Raw genomic sequence first — 22,929 nt, 5'->3', positions numbered from 1 at the left:
GTTGAAGAGTAGTTGAGAACTGCAGAGTAATGGATCTGGAGCTTTGATAAATCAGGCTGAAGCCTAATACTTCTAGATGTTTTCAGGTGCAGAACCAATAATTCCCATTTGTTAACTTACCTAGCATGAGCTTTGTTTTCTGTACTTGCTATCAAAAACATCCTACTTAATATGGACTCTAAGTAAAAACAGTATTTATTTATTACAAAGCTAAACAAAAAACTATCAATAATAGTTGTCTCTTGGTGGTAATTTATTACTGATTTTTTTCTCTCTGCTTTGTGCCTTTCTGTAATTCCAGGTTTTCTATAATGAATATGTATGTTATTTTATTCAGGAAAACCCCCCAAATATAAGGATAATTAGAATTGTAATAATAATCATCACTTAAGCCAAAACCATCAGATCTTTTTGTGGATGCTGATAAGACAAAGTAACTCTTCAAGTGGAGGAAAATAATTTATTTCCATGTTTATACCTTTCAGTCATGAATGTAAAGTTCTTACTCCTAAGAATCTTATTAATGTCTTCTAATAAGTTTATTAAAAAATACAAATCTAATTAGTTCAAGATCATGGCATCAGTAAAAATTGGTTTTAGGTGTACCGATGTTCAGGTAGAGAGGCAGTGTGGGCATAGTGGAAAAAACACTAGGCTTGGAGTCCCAGCTCTCCCATTTCCTGGCTGTTTGATCTCAGGCAATTACTTAACCTCTCTGAATCTTAATTACTTCAGGTAAGAAACTGTGGGTTGCACTAAATGTTATCTACAATCTTTGCATTTGTGAAATTCTATATTTCTACAAATGGCTCTATATTTCTATAAATGCTTTATATTTGACTAGAACTGATAGGCACTGCCTGCTTTGGGAAGTATAAGTAGGTTTAACTCTCATTACAACTTTGATAGATTGGTAGAGATTTCTGCAAAGCTGTGTTAAGAAGGTTTCTGAGGGTTCATATGGACTCAGCAGGAAAAAGTGCTATGATCTATTAACAATGTTGCTGTGCAGAAGAAAGGGAGAGTGTTGCCATGCAATAGTGAGTGTCTGAATCACCAGGCTGGCTCATACGCACATTACTCGTTAATAATAATAACCTCATTACTGCCCCTTTTAAAATTTATAGCAGTGCCCAAAATGTTTTCAAAGTGAAGTGACTGTGAAGGAAAGGCACCAAAATGTATCTGCTTCCTTTCTCCTTTTCCTTTACTTTCTTTTAATCACTGGTAGTATAGACTGAATAAGAGCTTGCCTAAATAAAAGCAAAACTCTTTGTAGTTGAGAATTCAGAAGGGAAGTTCTCGCTTGGTTCCTTACATTTGATATTTCTTGTAGAAGGAGCCATGAATTATAAGTTCCTAGCTAGTCAGCAAATGTCCTCATAGCAGTTCTGATAATGGGTAGGGCTGTCAGTGAGAGGTTTATTTGCAACCATGTTCACTTCTTGCTTCTGTCAAACTCATCCTCAGCATGGAACTCCAGCAGAAACCCTTGAATAAAGATCAACGTCCTGGAGAGAAGCCAGAGGAGCCAGAGTCAGGAGCCATGTATCACTGCCACAGCAACTCCAAGGCCACAGAGAACAGGGCAAAGGAGCAAGTCTATGCCAAGTGGAAACTCTGTGCTGCTTCAGGAACATGCTTAGTTTTCATGATTGCAGAGGTCATCGGTGAGTATTTCTCAAGACTTCTCTGATTAAACAAGCAAACAAAACCCTGCATCATTACAGGAGAGTTGCCTAAGTTCTTTCAAAAAAAGACTGAATATTTTATGCAAATATAACAATAGTAACAATATGCTCATTTGAGATAAGTTGGAAAGCAGAAGGAAACAAAATAAAATAAATCACAATCCTACTTTTGAGTGATAATCTTCAATAACATTATGGAGTATTTTTCTACGGTATATTTTCTATTCATAGCTCACAATTTTTTTTAACATAACTGAGAGCACACAATGCTTTTGGCCATGCCATCAAATACTCTTTCAAAAACATTTCTATGCCTGAACAATATTCTATAATATGCTCTACTGTGATCTACATAACCATCTCTCTATTGTTAGAAACCTAGGGAGTTTTTTCCTGCTTATGGACAATGCTGCAATGAAAAATCTGGAATAAAACTCTGCTTGTTTTTCTGGATAATTCCTTCAAAGAGATTCCTAAAAGTGGAAATAACTAGTTGAAGGACATGAATATTTTTATTACTTCTTTATGCACATTGCCAAACTGCTATCCAGAAAGCTTGAAACAATTCCTATGTCTGCCAGCTCTACGTGAGAATGATTCTCTCTCCAAATCTTTCCCAGAACTTATTTTAATCTTTCAAAAATCTTTGCTAATGTATAGATGAACATGCTTTATTTTAATATGCATTCCTTTGTTACTATTAATATTATTTGCATGTTTATTAACGATCTGTATTTCCTTTTGTTAATGCATTTCCTATTTGCCTCGTAATATCTGTGGCTCACTTGTTTTTTCAGATAATTTGTAATTCTTTATCTCTGGGAGCTCTTTTTTTTTTTTTTTTTTTTTTTTTGCGGTACGCGGGCCTCTCACTGCCGTGGCCTCTCCCGTTGCGGAGCACAGGCTCCGGACGCGCAGGCTCAGCGGCCATGGCTCACGGGCCCAGCCACTCTGGGGCATGTGGGATCTTCCCGGACCGGGGCACAAACCCGTGTCCCCTGCATCGGCGGGCGGACTCTCAACAACTGCGCCACCTGGGAAGCCCGGGGCATTCTTTTTTATTATTGAAAGTCACGAGACTATGGACAATTTTCAATTGCTCACGTAAGAGATCAACAAAACGGAAAATCTACAAAACATAATCCGTTTGAAACATGATTTGAAAAGCTGATGTTCTGGACATTCACAGCCTTCCAAATAAAGTACTGGCACAACCCCATGCAAACACAGCTCAGCAGGATGTATAAACTGGCTTGTTTTCTGCACAACTTTCTTCTCTTGCTTTTCCCGGAAATCATGTGGATGCCGAGAATAGATGCATATTCTCCCCAGCTGATATCTAATTAATATTCTGAAATGAGATGGCCTCCCATTCACAAAACACAGTTTTCTCCTTGTACCTTTCTGTATGCCCTGTCAATTTGTTTCTAAAATTTGTAGAGGGGACATGGGAAGCTATGCACTTGGAATGAGCACATCAATCTCCTCCTTTCCTTCTCATTCCTAATAATTAGTCTATGAGTTCAAATCTGGCTTTAGGGTCAGAAGAAAGTGATGTTGTCGGTAAAGGAATTAAGTGGATACTGACAGAAAATCATTTGGAATTTGAGCTGTATTGATGTTGAGCTAATTTTCCTAAAACATTGCTCTCATCATGTTAATTCTGTTTTCAAAATTCTTCAGTGGCTCACCTTTGCCATTTCAGTCCTTCACAACCTTTTCCCCACCACGTCAAGCATAGGAAATTTTACTGAGCACAGTGGCAAACTGACAAGTATTCTTGTAGCAGAAAGAGGCTGGTTCAGGGGCCCTCTCTGTGGTAGGCCCTACTCAGCTGCACCAAGTGAAGAGAGATCAATATATTGGAAAACTCTGGCATCCTGCACAAAATGAAAAATTCTTACTTTGGCTTTCAAGTTATTCCACCATTTGCCTGCCAAACTGACTATCAATCTTTTTCTTTTACTACTTCCCTATATGACTCTTCTTCTGTTTCAGCTATTTATTCATTCTATGCAAAATAATCATTGCACCTTAAGGTCTCTGTAACTTTTGCTTATGCCTTTTGATTTACATGGAAAACCCTCTCATTCTCCATAGTCATCAAAACCCTAACCATCATTCAAGACCCCAACCCACAACTCACCTCCTTCCTAAAACCATTTTTGACCATGTCAGAGAAAGCAGGTAGTATTCTCAGACGACTTTTGGGAATTTGGGAGGTCCTTCTGCAGGATATGGGATCTGAGCAAAGCCTTGAAGGATGAGTAGGAATGGAGAGGTGACTAAGAGGGAGATGAGAAGGGCCTTTCAGATGGAGCGGCTTGAATGCAGTCCAGGAGTTAGTACATATCAGCCTTACCTGGAAAGATTTTGAGTTCTTAGGTCAGCAGTAGGACAAGAAATCTGTATTCTTAGAAGGAAAAGCCTAAATACAGATCTGAACATGTCACAACCTTGCCTCAAAATCACAAAAAGATCCCTTTGTCCCACAGGATACCATTCAAATCCTTTAGCATTACGTGTGACACCGTACACAAGGGTCCCCAAGCCACCTTTCCAGTCTCATTTCCCGTTATTTCTCCAACACACCACACCTACTTTTCCACAAAGGTGCCCCATTCTTTCACTTCTCTCTTTTTGTTCTTGCTCTTATCTCCTTCTGAGAAACTCTTCCTTTCTAGCTAATTCTTACCCCTCCCTCCTGTGGAAAGTTCTTCAGGGCTCCCAGTGAGAGTGGCGTTCTGATCCCCTAGCCCATGATGCCTGTTTTCTATACAGTGAGTGTTAGACAATGGGATCACTGAAGAGAGGAACTGTGCTTTGTTTAACTTTGTTTATTTTTGTATACCCTATCCCTGGGATGTGCACAGTAAGGTCCCAATACATCCTGGCTGGATGATTGAATTAACTGTCGATAATACCCCATGCTTTCAGAAGCAAATGCAAATTCAGTCACAGACTACCTCTTACAAACAGTTTACTCCATAGGAGTCAGCATGATTCCCCACAGTTTTTTTGGATTGTTCTTATAAGCAGCTTGGATGGTTGCAGAATGCTTCTCAGTTCCCGGGTCTCCATATAACCGTGCTGCTTCCAAAGCAAGCCCTTTTTCTTTCCCAGTTAGCTCCTGACTCAGCTGAGCCTGTTGAAGAACCCCTGTAAGACTTCATTTCCTTGACTTAAGCTACAATTTTAGCCCAGCATATACCATCATTCATCACCACCATTCATTGCGGCATGCTGCTTATCTGTGTGCAGTCATTCCCTGGGCAAGAAATAATGCATTATTAACACAGCTTTATTATCAGGCCCAAGTTTGGCAGACAGAGCAACATCAGAGGATAATTGGAAGGACAGCTGATTTGTTAGCAAAATGTTGCTTTTTGGCTAACGAATCATTCTGATTTTTGCCCTGACAGCTCAGTAACAAGCTTGAGGACTACTTTGCTTCAGACCATTCAACTTTGACAAACCAGATATTAACTATAGCTAGAGCCGGCGATCTCTGGGGCTTATTGCGATTATGAACCTTATATGCAATTTTTTAAATCATTAGTTGAGACAAGGGGAGTCTGATGATGGAGGGGCGGATGACTGACAGTCTCCGTCGCTTTGTTTGCACACAAGGCAATAAACAGCTTCTGGGAGGACTAACCAGTCAGTGGAAGCTCTTTGCTGGGAAGATGTAGTAACAACAATAAAGGTTATTGCACTCAAACAACAGCCCTGTTCGAGAAGGAAAAGATAAGGTTGTCCTTTTGACTTCTATTTTAGAGGCTGGACGTCTTTTCACAACGGAGAACTAGACAGAAGTACAGGGAACACACCAGATGGAGAGAAAAACAAGGCAGGTGTCCTACGGCTTGGGTTCTCTTCCTGTGCTTTACTGGACTGTTGGTGCATTCAAGATTATCATACTAAGTGAAGTAAGTCAGACAGAGAAAGACAAATATCATATGATATCGCTTACACGTGGAATCTAAAAAAATGATACAAATGAACTTATTTACTAAACAGAAACAGACTCACAGACATAGAAAATAAATTTATGGTTACCAAAGGGAAACGGGGTGGGAATAAATTAGGAGTATGGGGTTAACATATACACACTACTATATATAACATATACACACTACCATATATAAAATAGATAATTAACCAGGGCCTACTGTATAACACAGGGAATGCTACTCAGTATTCTGCAATAACCTATGTGGAAAAAGAATCTGAAAAAGAATAGATATACGTATATGTACAACTAAATCACTTAGCTGTACACCTGAAGCTAACGCAACATTGAAAATCAACTCTACTCCAATATAAAACAGAGATTTTTAAAAAAGAATCTCATTGGAAGGTACATGCCCTTTCTTCTTACTCCTCCCCACTATTCAGAACAGCGATCTCAAAACCAGGTGGATAACATAAATTAGCGGAGCAGAAGGAAGTGGTAAAGACTGTGGTAAAATTACAAGTCAAATAACAGCACATCAGGGGGCCAGATTGTGTCATTTGGTTTACAGACCAAAGTCCAGGTCCTCAGTCTGGACACCCTTTCAATCTGGCCTGCACCTCTCCTGCCTCCTCTTTTTATATTTCTTTTGAATCCTCATGCCCCAGTCTAACTGGGATGTTCTTCAAATGTTCCCCACATTTTATCCCAGGAATGGCCTCTCTCGTGCAATTCACTTCTACATGTTCAAATCCTACCCACTCTCTGGATCTTGGTTTCTTTACTTGTCAAATTGGGGAAAAGAGGTGGATTAAATCAAAGTTAAGACCCTTTCTCGTCTTCCGTTCTGTGAGTCTGTGGCATTTTCACCAACCGCGGTTAGTATGTATATGATCTAGTTGCACTCTGGGGCCCTAACCCCATATTCTATTCTGCATCCCCCAGGTGGACACATTGCTGGGAGTCTTGCTGTCATCACAGACGCTGCCCATCTCTTAACTGACCTGACCAGTTTCCTGCTCAGTCTCTTCTCCTTGGGGTTGTCATCGAAACCCCCCTCCAAGCGGCTAACATTTGGATGGCACCGAGCAGGTACAGTTCATCAATTGAGCATTGACACAGAGTAATGCTGCAGAGTCAAACCGAGGATAAAAATGGAAGGGACAGTGCAAAGCCTTGTTTGAAAATCCCTTAGAGGCACATCTCTGGTTCACAGAGTGAAATAGATGTGTACGTGGTAATGTGCGTTCTCAATGCTAATTCCGCTAACAGCCAGATTAATGGCGCTACCTCTAACTCCAATGGGACAACAGGAACACATACATCACTTTAGCAAACACCCCAGTCCAAGAATCTCAGTGTGCGGTAACAGCCATGATACTATTCATTAAATGACTCGGCATCTGGGAGAGAGGGTGGGGTGAAGCTTCTACCATTTTGCAAAGTAAAGCAAAGAGAGTTGGAGAGATTGAAGAACTTCTTATAGGGGGGTTGGGGATAGAATATGGACTTTCCTGCTCACACAGCATTTAGCCATTCAGTGAATGGCTCAGCTGGATATCTTGTTCAATCAGCCATCAACAACAACAAGAAAAGGAGAAGGAGGAGGAAGAAGAGTCAATGAAAGTTTATTTTTCCTCTTTCTTAGGTCTGGTTCTTTGACGAGTGATAGCTTGCTCTTGTCTAGGAATGGGCCCAGGTATGATGAGGGTTTACTACCTGGGAAGCTTTTACTTTGGCTCATTTTTACAATCCACCCCTCTCTCCAACACACACTGTCACTCCACTTCTCCTCCTCTGTATTATTCCTTATATCAGCTGGAGGAGCTACTGGCTGAATGTACAAATCATGTGTACAAAGAGGTACAATTCCATATTTTCACACCAGTTGAGAAAATCAATGTGGAGGAGATCTGAGGGCAGAGCTTTGGGCAACATGCTAACACGGCCAGCCTTCACCGAAAGGTGCCAATAGACAGAGACCACAGCTTGTAGGCTGACAATTGTGGATTGTGGTTTTTCAAGTTTAGAATGATAGGAAGTTCTAATTTCATGTCAAACAACCTATCAACACAGGTGTTTTAGATTGCCTTTCCTTTAACACTGAGAGAGAGAGAGAGAGAGACAGAGAGAGAGAGAGACAGAAGGAGGGGTGAGGCAATAAACATCAATAAAAAGACTTGGTGACAATGTGATTTAAGATGCTTTTCAGTCCCTGAATAGGGCTACACTTGGAATACATGTACCTTTGGCTGAGCACCCATCATTTATCTGCATAAATTTTTACATGTATTTTACCCTTTATGACACCATTGGTCAAAGCTGCTTTGTAAACACAGGGAAGACTCAGAATTTAGATTGCTGCTTGAACTTTCTCATCCTGGTGATGGAAGTCTGTGAGCACTGACACTGTAGAAGACCAGGGCTGTTCAATAGGGCTTTCTGCTTCAAGGGAAATATTGTATAATAGATAATACAGTGTGGTCATGGAGCACTTTAGATGTGGCTAGTTCTACTGAAGAACTGGATTTTTAATTTTACTTATTTTAAATTTAAATAGCCACATGTGATTGATGGCTACCATATCAGGCAGCACCTCCATAGATATATAGGTGAAAATCAACTAGCACAAATCAACTAGCACATGTTTGTTTACATCAAACATGTAACTTCATGGATAACTTTGTTGAGGAAGAAGCTAAGTACAAAAAGTGAGTTTATGTAAAGATAATGGTAATACACTCACCCCAATGTTCATAGCAACATTATTTACAATTTCCAAGATACGGAAGTAACCAACAGCTGAGGGGATAAAGATGTAGTATATATATACACATATTTACATACGTATACATACACATACAATGGAATCCTACTCAGCCATAACAAGAATGAAATTTTGCCATTTGCAACAACACGGATGGACTTGGAGGGCATTATGCTAAGTGAAATAAGTCAGACAGAGAAAGACAAATACTCTGTGATATCACTTATATGTGGAATCTAAAAATTACAACAAACTAGTAAATATAACAAAACAGAAGCAGACTCACAGATGTAGAGAACAAACTAGTGGTTACCAGTGGGGAGGGGCAAGATAGGGGTAGGGGATTAAGAGCTACAAGCTATTATATATAAAATAAATAAGCTACAAGGATATATTGTACAACACAGGGAATCTAGCCAATATTTTATAATAACTATAAATGGAATATAACCTTTAAAAAGTTTGAATCACTATCTCATACACCTGAAATTTACATAACATTGTACATCAACCACACCTCAATTAAAAAAAAAATAGAGTGTTAAGTGGCCAATGAGACAGGGGGCATGTGAATATGGTAAAAATCATGAAAGTGTATGTAAATGACTGAAGTCTGGGAAATAATATGTTACATTGCTCTGCTTTAAAAGGGGGAAGGTCGGAATTATGAAATGTGCCCGACCACTGACTCACAGAATATTTCTAGAGCCTTGTAGGTTTTTAGAACCTATTTACAAGGTTGAGTGAAAGATCAAGGTGAGGTGTAAGGAACTTCTAAGTGAGCAAACATACTTCACTTAGAGGGAAGCCTGAACACTATCTTATCTTTAAATGTTCATGTAAATGTCTCCATTCTGACACTTCTTTTCCTTACTCTTGCTTGTAAAATGCAGTTAGAGTGTTGATATACCTTGGAGTTTGCCTCTGTGTTTATAATATGTTGGGTTGGCATATGAAACTCATTTTCATTAAGTCTCTGAAGGATTCCCTTTTTACTATTTTACAGTGCTGGCAAGTTGTAAGTGTTTTATGGCAAAATTAAGAGTTTCTAAACACGTTTTACTCTGTGTCCCATTATTTCATCTCCTAATAAGTTTCAATCATTTTAGCACCTGTTTAAATTAAAATCTCTCAGGAAAACAGCAAGGGTAGACAGCCATTAATATGCTTTAAAAATTTGCTGAAAATTACTTAGTAATATGGAGCATAATGAACTCAGACACTGGTGTTTTATGAATACAACATTAAAGTGTCTCATCTTAGTGCTAAAATCCATCCACACTTTTGCTTTGCGAATCACCGAGTGAGCTAGTGTGAAGCCTCTTTTTTTGGGGGGGAATGGAGCATTAATATCTTATGACTCTTGGGGAGGTTAAGGTGATTCACAAATTCTTTGTGTATGTGTGTCTGTGTGCATTTTGAATCCCTAGAGATCCTTGGTGCCCTGCTGTCCATCCTATGTGTCTGGGTGGTGACTGGTGTGTTGGTGTACCTAGCGTATGAACGCCTGCTGTACTCCAATTACCAGATCCAGGCGACCGTGATGATCATTGTTTCGAGCTGTGCGGTGGCAGCGAACATTATGTAAGTCACCCCACACACTGCCCGTGAAGCTTGTCTGGACATAGATTTGTGGGTTTGCTGTTGCTGCTATTGTTTGTTTTTAATTCCTCCACTTGTGAGGATGGTAGAGACCTGACAGAGTGTTCAAATGGCTCTAAGACTGAAAATAGGGCCGGTTGTGCTAGTTTAAGTTACAGTGTGTTTTAATATTGGCTTCTAATAGCTACCATTTTGAATGCTTCCTATGTGTCAGAGAATGCGCTGAGATCTTTTGATCTATTTACATTATCAAGCTCAATGTTCACAACACTCGTACCATACAGATTAGGAAATTGAAGCTCAGTGAGGTTAAATAAACTGCCAATGAGGCAGTGCAGAGCAGGATTTGAAAATAGACCCACCAAACCCAGAATTGAGCTTCTAGCCACTCTACTCTCTCACACAAATTGATGGTTCCATGTGGGATGTAACTTACTCCTATTCTTTTTGTTACATGAACACATTATGAGTTCCCAGAGACCTGGGTTGGAAGAGATAAATTTTATTTACTTCAGTCCCCTTTCTACTTTTGAATTCTCTTTTGCAATATCCCCATAAAGTGGTCATTAGTTTCATATATTTTAGCAGAATAATAAGGAATTTATTTCTCTCAAAAGCAGTCTATCTTATCTTTGCATCATTATGATTGCGTGAAAACTCTTAAGCTGTGCTAGCTAAACTCTCTCTTTAGTTTCCATCTCTTGGTCCATTCTCCCATCCAGGCAGTCTTAAATCATTCTTAGAGGAAATGTGATCATGCCCTGCTGGACATGTGATCATTGCCACACTGGTCTGGTCTTCCCAAATGAACTATCTGATTGCTCATGACAATGCGGAGCTGAAGCCAGGGCTTTGATTCTTTTTGGTTGATTTGATCTTTCCTATTTGATAGTCTGATTTTGGGCAACGTTACTTTAAACTCTATCTATCTATCTATCCATCCATCCATCCATCCATCTACCTACCTACCTATCATCTGTGGTAGTCACAATAAGGGTCCCTCAAAGATTTCCACATTCTAATCCTTGGAACCTCTGAATATGTCAACCTACATGGTAAGAGGAACTTTGCAAATGTGGTTAAGGATGGATCTTGAGAAGGGGAGACTATCCTGAATTATCCAGATAGGCCCAATGTAACCACAAAAGTCCTTATAAGAGGGAAGTATGAGGTCAGAGGGGAGAGAAGATGCTGCATTGCCGGCTTTGAAGGTGTAAGTGACCTCTAGAAGCTGGAAAAGGTAAGAAAATGAATTCTCCCCTAGAGCCTGCAGAAGGAATGCAGTCCTGCACACTCATTTTAGACTTCTGACTTCCAGAACTGTAAGATAATAAATTTATGTTGTTCTAAGCCACAAAGGCTTTGTGGTAATTTGTTACAGCAGCAATAGAAAACCATCCACGTATCACCTATCTTGCAATGTAACATGATACATTCAATGAGGTAGGTTCACGAATGGAAGAAGACAGTGACGAAGAATGGCATTTTAAACAGCGTTGTTTTGTTTTTGTTTTCTGAGAGCGGGCACAAAGGAATCCCTGGAATTAGAGGGTAGTCTGAGCGTGTGTACTTTGAATAAGTTCCTCCAGGCACTTTCATGTCCTTAGCTTGTACCTGCCTCAGTTCCTCATCCCTTGGTTTGGGACCCATTGCTCAAAATCTCTAAGCTAAACAATTAGAAGAGTGGTATCTGATCTGCTGTCCCTGACTAGATCACTATTTCTACCCAGTTAACTTGAAAATGTGTTTCATATTGGCCCTGGGAGAAAAAGTATGGGAAGATCAATGCAAATCTATCACTACTAGGAGACAAATAAGCCAGACCACATGTCCTGCTGACTGGGAGTCAATACCATCATCTTTGCATAAGAAGAACAATATGTCCCCAGGGCAGCAGGAACAATAAAGATGTTAATAATTTCCCGAGTCATATGTCGCACAGGTTGCGTGTACGCTGCATAAAGATGAAGAATGCACCCAGTTAACTACCACATAAATCTGGCACCTCGATGATCGAGTGTGACTTTCCAAATAGATACCATCCAAATTTTCTTTTTACTACCACTGCTTTCGAACTTCAACCCTAATACTACATGTGCTTTTCATGCTTACAAAGACCAGGGAATTGAAAAGCATTGATTTCCCTGTGCAAGCAGGAAGTTATTTATGGATAAGGATACTGAGTGACTCAAATGTTTACTCCCAGAACTGGGATTACAGGTTTCAAGTTCTGCTAGATGCTGTATTGTCTGACCGCAGAGATATCAGAACCATAATTTGGGAATAAATCTATTCCTTGGGAGCTCAAAATCAAGGTAGAAAGTTCTAACAGAAGTTGCTACGGGATTCTCGGATGAAGATTACGGAAAGCGCCTTAAGGCTAAGTTTTTCTCTGCCTGCAACATTTCCTAGCCTATTTAACTCTAGTATAACCTCTCAAATCCAACTCAATTGCCTTGTCTGTCTAACTAAATCAGAGTCCCCTGTTGTACTATCTGTAACACCAGTTCTTAATAGACTTAGTATAATTAGAATTTTCTATTTATGTGTGTCTTTCTAAAATCTCTGCCATCTCCATCATACTTAAAGCTACAATGGGGGAGGAACTACGTCTATTTTCACCTTTATGCCCCAAGCATTTAATAGTGCCTGGCATATAAGAATCCCTAAGTAAGTTTTCTTTTTAAATACAAAATGAGTAAAAGAATGGATAACAATGTGATGAGCATACATGGCAGACCTAGAAAGAAAGTCTATTAACTTCTTTCTAAGTCTGCCATGTATGCTAGGCATGTTAGGTTGTCTGAAGAACTTTAAATGGTAACTCCTAATTGAGGGTGAATTTCTGCCCAAACACTGACAATCTAAAAACTGTAAATTATGTAATGTTCACATCTTGGTGGATAGCAGTCTCTCCGCTTTGTGATGATGGCCTGAGATTTAACAGACACCTACCTGCAAATAGACTGGGATACATGGTACTGAAAAATTATTTTTTTAAACCTTTGTTCCAAAATGTACAGAAAGCGTTTCTAGGCAAAACATAAGAGATATTACTCCTGGACTTCCCTGGTGGCGCAGTGGTTAAGAATCCGCCTGCCAATGCAGGGGACACGGGTTTGAGCCCTGGTCCGGGAAGATCCCACATGCCGTGGAGCAACTAAGCCCGCGTGCCACAACTACGGAGCCTGCGCTCTAGAGCCCATGAGACACAACTACTGAGCCTGCGTGCTGCAATTACTGAGCCTGCGTGCTGCAACTACTGAAGCCCATGTGCCTAGAGCCTGTGCTCTGCAACAAGAGAAGCCACCACAACAAGGAGCCTGCGCACCACAATGAAGAAAGCCCGTGCACAGCAACGAAGACCCAACACAGCCAAAAATAAATAAATATATTAAAAAAAAAAAAAAAAAAAGAGAGATTACTCCTAAAGTTGTGGATAAACAGAATCAGGTACATAATTTATAGGGCCCACTATTAGTCTCTTTGACTTGGATTGGAGCTGTTAAATTATGCAATATGTTATATATACATATAACATTTATATACGTTATAATACATTAATATATTTCAGTCTCTTGATAAATAACTACATATACATAAGCACAGTACTCTCATCATTGGCCATTAGGGAATTATTCAAATTTCCAATTCTTATGGAAATGAACAAAATTAAGTAAAATAAAAGATTAAAAAAATCCAACTTTGAAGAAATTCACTACTTATTTTATTGTTTTCTGCTGCTTTTTTGCATTTGAAACCAGCACATTAATTAAGCTCCAACCAAAGCTCAGCTTTAAGCCTAGCTCAGTGCCTGACATTCAGTAGACCCTCAATAAATATTTCCCCTCCTCATTGTCAAATACTTGGCATTTACCTAAGAGGTGATGGTTTCCAGTTTTAAAATGAAACAGAGTAGAATTAATTAGATGGAAAAGAAAACTGAGGTGAATCTGCATTGTCTATCCTTGTGTGAACTTTTTTAAATTCCATGATACCCTTGTGTTCAAAATTAGTTCAAAATAGTCCACTATAAAGCATTAATGTTTCAACTCTTTGCCATTTTGGGTAATACATGCTGTCGTCAACTCCCCATTGTGCCGCACAGATTTTTAAGGGTTAGTCTCGTGGGCCAAGGACATTGCTTTTTCTTCCAGACTAAGTGTGATTTTGCACCAGAGACACCCTGGCCACAATCACAAAGAAGTGCAAGCTAATGCCAGTGTCAGAGCTGCTTTTGTACATGCCCCTGGAGATCTATTTCAGAGCATCAGTGTGTTAACCAGTGCGCTTATTATCTACTTTAAGGTGAGTATGTTTGAGTTTACTCACGGTCTTAGTGATTTTATAGATTAGGTGGTACAGAAGCTGACCCTCCATTATTAACTTAAATGAGGGTGGACAGCCGGTTTGCCTACACAAACTACTTTACAAGGTTTAAACAAAGAAACTTTCAAAGCTTGAAACCTTAGACTTTCCAAATTCCTAAGAGCTATGTCTTTAACTGTAGGGCTGCCTGTCTTTCAAGAAAGTAGTTCCTTCTGTTCTGCGGTTAAGATGGATTGCAACGGAACCATGAATAACTTAGGGTTCTTGGGTTGTAATCAACAGAAAAGATCTGTAGCTCACTTAAGCAAAAAGTAGACTCATTGGCTGAAATTTATTGGATGTACTCCTCTACAGAAATCAAGGTAGAATAAAGAGCAACTTTTGGTATCTAGATTTCAGAAACTATCCAACTTCTGTCCCAGGCACCATGATGAAATGAATGTGACTCAACTAATTTTTTTCCTGTTCTTGTCACTCTGCTGAAGATTCATATTTCTGGGAAATGGAGCCCAATTGACATAGGTTGGGTCTTGTATCTGCTCTTTGGCTGGGGAGGGTACAGCACCTGACTGACTCTCCCACCATGGGAGACAGGTAACTTATTTCCAAAAAGTCAGGGTGTCAATTGAAACTTGGAATAGATCCTGAGTGGGCCTCTGACCCCAAACAAATATTCACTACAAATCTCTATTTGGTAATACCAAGAACCAACAGAGTTGGGTAAGCGCGGAGGTAGGGGGGTAATGGAGGAGAGGAGTATATAGCTCTGTCTGTTCACATCACGACTGCCCAGTTAGCAAGGACTCTATTATTTTTAGTGGAAAATGAAAACATGTAAATAAAAATTACAAAGACATGTCTGAATTCAATTGGGCAAATCCTCACTAAAAGCTTTAAGTTTAAGACCAAATTGTTTAAAATTGTAGGGTGAGTGAAGTTTGAGAGTACTCTTACCAAGGTTATTCTTGCCGGGTTTCTTAGAAGTAATGAGGCACAAATTTTTCTGTGGCACCAGAACTTCATCAAGGGCAGAATAGCAGGTGTTTTACCCTGAGGCCAAGGGCTCCAGCGGTGAGAGAGCACAAGAATGAGGCCTCAGTACATATTCTTTGGACTGTATCAAAGATGCCTGCCTTGAGTATGTGTCATATTTAAGAGGGAAAGAAGTAAACTAACCCAGTCTGCCAAGACCAAGCTCTGGCTATACCTTGGTTACATGCAACCTCTGAACAAATGATACCCTTTCTTTTCATCATAATTAAGGATGAAAAGTCATTGAATGTTGTACAAATGTGTGCATATTTTCATCACATTCTCTGTACTTCTATTAATTTGAGAGAAGTTAAATCAGGCCTTTTGAGAGCGCACTCAAGGATATCTCTCTTTTTACTTCTTAAATTGTGGGGAGAGCATGTCCTATGGTCTCCCTTTCTTGAGTCACTGAGAGTTGAAAGCTTAGAAGAAGGACTGAGTCTTCAGGGAGTCTTGCCTCTGAGTTGGAGTTCAGTGTCAGGAGGGTGAATGGGTGACAGGGAGGGAAGGAAGCGTGAGGGTTTACTTATTTTATCCATCAGACTTTCCGCATGGGAGGCCTGGATTCAATTAACTGAAATCCCCATATTTTCTAGCCAGACTATAAAATGGCTGACCCGATCTGCACATTTGTCTTTTCCATCCTGGTTCTGGCCAGCACCATCACTATCTTAAAGGACTTCTCCATCTTACTCATGGAAGGTAGGAATGATTTTCTTATTATTCCCAGCATTTGTGTTTTCTCTTCCTTATAATCACAAAAGGGAATGGCCTCAAGGCATGCTCACTGTGAGTTTGCATTATAGGGAAAGTGTAAACTTACAAGAAATTTTTGTGAAAAAAAATATGATTTTTATTCAAGTGGGAATACATAAATAAAAAGGATTGGCTTCTGTTTTCTTCAGCAACTGTTAAATGATATGGCATAGTATAAAAACAATACGTACAAACACCAGAATGAGTGATTCAGTGAGGGAGATACAGCAAAAATATAAATTTATCCCTAAATATGTGGCAAATACCTAAGAAATATTGAATAAATCTATCCCTCAGGCAGCATTGTAGCTACTATGAAGGACTTGCCGAAAATGCTCATTAGACTAGGCCAGCAGTTCTCAGACAGTGGCATCAGAACCACTTGGAGGGTCTGATAAAACACAGACTGCTGGGCCCACCCAACAGTTCCTGAGACAGTAGGCCTGGGGCGAGGCCTGAGAATCTGAATTTTAACAAGACGTTGCCGCTGCTGGGCAGAGGCCCGTACTTTGAGAACCACTGGACTAGTCTCTTCATACCCCTGAAAGGGTTCTTCCATGAGGACACTGGGAGTGGTGCTTAGAAAATTCAATCACAACCGGAGATTTGCATCTTATCAAACATTCAAATGATCAAAAATAGGGCTTCCCGGGTGGCGCAGTGGTTGAGAGTCCGCCTGCCGATGCAGGGGACACGGGTTCGTGCCCTGGTCCGGGAAGATCCCACGTGCCGCGGAGCGGCTGGGCCCGTGAGCCATGGCCGCTGGGCCTGTGCGTCCGGAACCTGTGCTCCGCAACGGGAGAGGCCACAATGGTGAGAGGCCCGCGTACCGCAAAAAAAAAAAAAGAAAATAGCCATACGTCGGCTGAGCTTCTCTTTCCTGTCCAGCACATTTTGACCGAAGGTAGACACAGTCTCAGAGTACAGCTGCCTTCACGACAGCCCCCCCTTCCCTAGCTTAGCATTCATTGCTCAGTACACGTTTAAAGGTTTTGTTCTCAGAGGGCATGATAATCGTTGGTAGGTGATAATGTTGATTGACCACAGTGAAACAGAAAACGGAGTCAAACATCACTGAGTAACAAGTGAATGTCCTCGCTCAGAAGAGGACAATATTTGGTTTGTCAAGTCACAGATGCATCCATTTCCTTTTCTGAGGGCCAAGCACTGAGCTGCAGCTGTTACTGCTGTTACAGAACTTACTGACTTGAAGGTGGAGAGAAGACAAATGTGTGTACAATGTGAGATGACTACATTCCACTTTATCTCTCAGTACAGACGTTCTCTCATGATTATCTTTTTTTTATTTAAGCAAAAATGTAACTAATTATTCAAACTGGCAGGTAACTCCTATCTGGAAGATGCTTAATTTTTAAATTAGGTTTTCAAATTAGGTTAGCATAAAATAATACTTGTACTTGGTAAAATTTTTTTTAAAAAGATGGAAAGGTATAAAATGATAAGAAGAAGTCTCTCCATTTTTCTACCTTTGAATTCTCAGTCCCATTATTCAGGAGTAACACCTACTAATAAGTTGACATATATATATTTCCAAAAATATCTATGCATTTACACATATATGTACATGCAATATACATATATACATGTGTGTATATGTGTGTGTATATATATATATAGTGCATGTGTCTTTTTTACACAAACTAGGATTACATACATATTTTGTTCTGCACCTTACTTTTTTCAACTGGAGATCTTTCCATATTAGTACATACATAGATACACCTCATTCTTTTTCATGGATACAAAGTATTCTATTCTACTGTAAGCACGTATCACAATACCTGCTTATTGACAGACATTACAAATAATGCTGCAATTATATTTTTAGCAATTGTATATCTAACTATTCCTAGATAATAATATTCCTAGATAATAATCTAATAATTCCTAGAAGTGTATTGCTGTTTCAGAAGTTATGTGCATTTTCAAATTTGAAAGATATTGCCCTTTCTACCAAAGATACCATATCAATTTCTTTCTTACCAACAGCGTATGAGAGTGTTCATTTCCTCACATCGTCACCATCACTGGGTATTGTCAAACTGTTGATTCTCTTCTAATCTGATAGGTGAATATTATCTTACTGATTCCATACACAGGTCTTTAATTATGAAGAATACTGAGTGATTTTTCATATACTTATTATGAGTGATTTTTCATATACTTATTATGAGTGATTTTTCATATACTTATTATGAGTGATTTTTCATATACTTATTAGCCTCGGTAATTATTTTTTTGAAAACAAATCTGGGTATTTTCCTGGATACATTAATATTTTTGCAGGCTCTCCCCCAGAAAGAAAAAGCTTTCTAAGGTGTGATGAAACATTGAGGCCAATGGGAACATATCCTTTTGCTTGTCAATATTATTTCATAGAGAAAAATAAGTAACAGTGGACTCGCATTCTCCATAAAAGTCAAGTGATAAAGGAGGCAAGAGAAAAAGAGGTAGTGGGATCATGAGTTCATCTCAAGGGTCCTAGATGAATGACAGCAGGTCTTTAAAGGGTCAGATGAAACTCTCCAGAGATGACACATTGGGCATAATAGTCAACTTTGGGCTACAGTACGTGGAGTCTAGCATTTGCATGACACTCCACACGCAGAGCACGTACCTTAGAATCTGACATGCCACTTACCTATGTGGCCTTAGCAATTCTTCTTAACCTCTCTGACTCCCACTTTCTTCTCCAGTCAAACAGGAGTTGTAACACTCATTAACTAGCTCTTAAAGTTCTTATATTGAATAAAATAATCACTATAAATAAAGTGCTCAATACAAACCTTGACATGCAGCTTCTCAATAAAGGTGTTATTATTATGATGATGTAACATTTTCACCCACGACTCCATGCCCATTCTATGGCTAATCTGAGACAAGAACTTCTTTGTTTCTAGTACCCTGAGCTTTGTGCAGCTCACAGAGTAAAAAACCATGTTGACAAGTTCTATGAAATATGAAGTGGGACTGAGCTAAAGTCAAACTGTAGTAAATTTTAAGTTAGCCTCAAGGAGGAAATCACCATGAGCAAGGTTCTTAAATCCTGAAAAAGGAGAGTTAAGGATTCCCTATTCCTTTTTAGTAAGTGGTTCTCTACTAGCTGCTCATTACAGCCATCTGGGAAGCTTTTAAAAAATACTTATACCCAGGCCCTAGACCCAGAGATTTTGATTTAATAGGGGCTGGCTTTGATGTTTTTCAACATGCAGCCAAGCTTGAGAACCACTGTAAGGTAGAGCTGCCCAGTAGCTGGTAAATATTAGTGTAATGGTCCTCTACCTTGACTCAGTTAGAATCACCAAATGAGCTAAGCAAATACGGATGCTGGGTCTTATCCCCAGAGAATCTGACTTAATTGGTCTTGGGTGTAACCCAACAAATCATTTTAGAAATTTCTACATTTCCTGATCATTTTAGAAATCATCAGTATTTCTAAAAATCCCCGGTGACACTAATGTGCATCCAAGGGCAAGAGCCACTGTGAAAGCATATAGATTTCAGAGCCTCGTACATAGAAATTTTCTTCAGGAGCATTTTAATGGAGCCAAGGCATATTTATTTTTAACAAACACACCAGGTGTTTGTGATGTATGTATACAATTGAAGTGGAAGCTAAAAAGTGTTTATCCTTAGAAATCTCTTCTACAGCATCCTCTCTGGATCAACTTTAGTTGACAAGGATTCACCTATTGCATCAAATGGCTTTACCACGTCTGTACTAGTTGAGTTGATTTTTTTTTTAATTCTTATATCAAACCGATGTCTTCTATGATTTTAACCAACCATTGACTCAGGTCCTTACACTTTCATATCCTGTCATCTTCTATGTGACAATCCTTGCAATGTTTGAAAACATTAATCCTACTTCCCTTAGCCTTCTCATCTCGAGGCTAGAGATACCCCAGTTCCTTCAGCCCCAAAGGATAGCTGATTGGCTGCCAGACTTCCCACCTTCCTGTGTGTCCCACACTGTTCCTTTAGAAACAAGGATGAAAGTCAAACTACTACATTCTGTGGCCCTAATATTAAACCCTAAGATACCTAAAATAATAGAAGTTCTACAGACTGAATAATGAGATGGTATTACAACATTAGGATCCCCTATTAACACCGTTCACTAAGTGACCTGTTGGATAACTAACACTTGTATAGCAGTAGAGTTTTCAAAGGACAGATTATTTTCTGAGATATTTTCAGAGTCCCCAAAGGACTCTGTTAACTACATATTGTTCTTATCATCCCTATTTTACTACAAATGTTCTAAGGATTCGACAAGTTCCAAGAGTTGGGTAGATTCACAATAGTTGTAGTCAGATGCCAACCCGCGATAATCTGATACCAAATCCCATGTGACTTCCTTTTGCTTTCCAGATAATTTCAAAGACAACTGGGTAAACCATACACTCTGAAAATGAAGGGTGATGACTGTTGTTGATGATTGCCTAGTAAAATCTGCAAATATTCTTTGTGAACCTGTGATTGATGGTAAAACCTCTGAAATAGTCGGGTGAATCTGCTTTGTAAATATTTGAAATAAGAAACCATAAATGGAGAGGGCAAGTTAATAATTTACTAAGGGCTTTCTGTCCTCAATTGGCCATTGCACTGAGCTGTATTTAGTGAGATAACAACAGCCTCCCACTCTGTCCTCTTGGCAGGTGTGCCAAAGAACCTGAGTTACAATGGTGTGAAGGAGCTCATTTTAGCGGTGGATGGGGTGGTGTCTGTGCACAGCTTGCACGTCTGGTCGCTAACAATGAACCAAGTGATTCTCTCAGCTCACGTTACTGCAGGTCAGTGAGTTTTGTAAACACCCTGGACGAAATTCAGTCCTTGTCCTGTAAAGTCCGTAGTTTCCCTCCTTTTGGTAGAGGAGCCCTTGGTGTCTGTTGCCCCTGCCAAAACAACTGTAAAGTGTTTTGTGTGACCAAGGGCCTTTGAAAATCGTCCCCCTTGCCAGTGTCGTCGTGGCAACAGTGATACTTATGACAACCCTGGAGGCCGACTGCAGAGGGTTAGAGAGTAGAACAAAAGGCTAAAAGGCCACCCAAACTTCAAGGCCTTAAACTCTGTTTGACTTGATGTCCTATCGGTTAAATAAGAGGAAGAATTTAAGAAGAAATCTTCATTGAGTATCTTTGGTGTGTAAGATGCTTTGCCTATCACCAAAGAGAGAAAGATGGTCCCATCCTTAAGGTTCTAAAAAGTTAAAAGATATTCTAGTCAGAATTAATGGTGGTTCCTTTACTGAATGGTTAGAAATTCTGTAACCATGTGAGATAACTCTTAGGATTTGGGGTTTATCCCCAAAACTACTTTTTCAAGTAGAAGGTGATTTTGTTCGTGATACATCCTAGGGCTGAGAAAATGGGCACTGCCTCGGGAGACGGCTCAGGCTAAGGATGACATATTAGGCTGCTAAGAAATCACTCATGAAGTTACTTAGAGGCCGAGAACAGAAGAGTCATTTGAGGACTGTGCTTTCCCAGACATCCTCAGCTTTGCTGAGAAGCATGGATCGGGCTGCAGGGAATTTACAGCCTCTACTACACCGATATTTCACTGCAAATGGAAGAATCTAGTAAACAATCAGGTTACTACGGAGGGAACTTTACAGCCTCCTGATACCTTTGGGGACAAGAGAAAAGATGGCAGTGAGGTCTGCTGCTCTAAATGCTTCCTGGCTCTTGTCACTGTCCTTGATATAAATTCTGATTAGCTATAAGGGTGGCAACCCAGAGAACCCAGGGAACTGGTGAGCAGGGCTGTATAAGAAATAATAGTTTTGACTTGGCTTTTTCATGGCTTATCTCCACTTTCATAGTCAGCTCCTAGGAGCGCCAGACTCCAGAGAGGCTGTGGGCGAGAAGAGTTCCCAGAGTGACGGGGTGCTTTGCAGCACTAGGATGTCCCCTGTCTTGTCTGTGTGAATGTAGCTGATTGTCAGAGCCATCATGGCTCCTTCTGAGTGCACTGCCTGTGCCCCAGCCCACCAGGTCAAAGACAAAAGCTGGAGATGAGACGTCGCCCCTGTGTGTACAAATCAGTGCCAATCTCACTGTGGTTCTTTATCAACAGCAGCCAGCCGGGACAGCCAGGTCGTTCGGAGAGAAATTGCGAAAGCTCTCAGCAATAGCTTTCCTGTGCCCTCACTCACCATTCAGATGGAACCTCTAGCCGACCAAGACCCCGACTGCCGTTTCTGTGAAGATCCCCTGGACTAGCTCAGTCGCACTGCCATCTCCCCAAGTTCGATGGGCCACTACGTGCTGCTCCGCAGTTCCTAAGAAACCAAAGGAAGAAGTTTGAGAAATTCATGATACAGTTCAATGCACGTTTTATCCTTCTTCATTTAGCTCCATCCTCCGTGAATGAAAATGCGTTTAGATTCATCAGTCCATTGGATTATCAACCCATCTGTAGCTGTGTTCAATTCCAGGAATGTGTGTATAGATTATTCCTGACTCGGGGGTGGGGGGGGGGGCTGAAATAACAGCTGTTTGTAACCACAGGTGATAAAAAGTTCACCTCCTTTCAGTAACGCATCCCGAGGCTGAGTGGGTAAAGCTGAACTCACGAAAGTCCTATCAAGAATCAGCGTCAAGGAAGGAGTCACAGATTTTTTCCGAAACACGAAAAGCAAAACTGACAGGAGCCAAGTCAGGGGTAAAAGAGAATGTGGGGGTCTAGTACTCCCTTAGAGCTTGACTTTCCCCCTAAGCTGTAATATAATTGGGGGCATTCTCTTTCTACTCCTTGTCAATATCACTATT

General features: G+C 40.1%; 1 protein-coding gene across 1 annotated transcript in view; it reads left to right on the top strand.

Moving 5' to 3' along the window:
* SLC30A8 (solute carrier family 30 member 8) overlaps positions 1-22,532 on the top strand; it is a 32,141-nt gene extending 9,609 nt beyond the window's left edge. The window contains exons 2-8 of the mRNA XM_029223052.1: positions 1,471-1,670; positions 6,592-6,738; positions 9,844-9,997; positions 14,173-14,323; positions 15,973-16,078; positions 20,815-20,949; positions 22,235-22,532. Of these exons, the coding sequence (XP_029078885.1) occupies positions 1,471-1,670; positions 6,592-6,738; positions 9,844-9,997; positions 14,173-14,323; positions 15,973-16,078; positions 20,815-20,949; positions 22,235-22,380 (1,039 nt within the window). The 3' untranslated portion in view covers positions 22,381-22,532. The remainder of the gene's footprint in view (positions 1-1,470; positions 1,671-6,591; positions 6,739-9,843; positions 9,998-14,172; positions 14,324-15,972; positions 16,079-20,814; positions 20,950-22,234) is intronic.
* The last annotated feature ends 397 nt before the right edge of the window (positions 22,533-22,929 follow it).

The sequence above is a fragment of the Monodon monoceros genome, unplaced genomic scaffold (assembly GCF_005190385.1).
Source record: "Monodon monoceros isolate NGI ecotype Baffin Bay Population unplaced genomic scaffold, NGI_Narwhal_1 Super_Scaffold_14, whole genome shotgun sequence".
Taxonomy (NCBI): domain Eukaryota; kingdom Metazoa; phylum Chordata; class Mammalia; order Artiodactyla; family Monodontidae; genus Monodon; species Monodon monoceros.
Note: the sequence above shows the minus strand (reverse complement) of the source record. Positions and strands in the feature narration are given on the sequence as shown.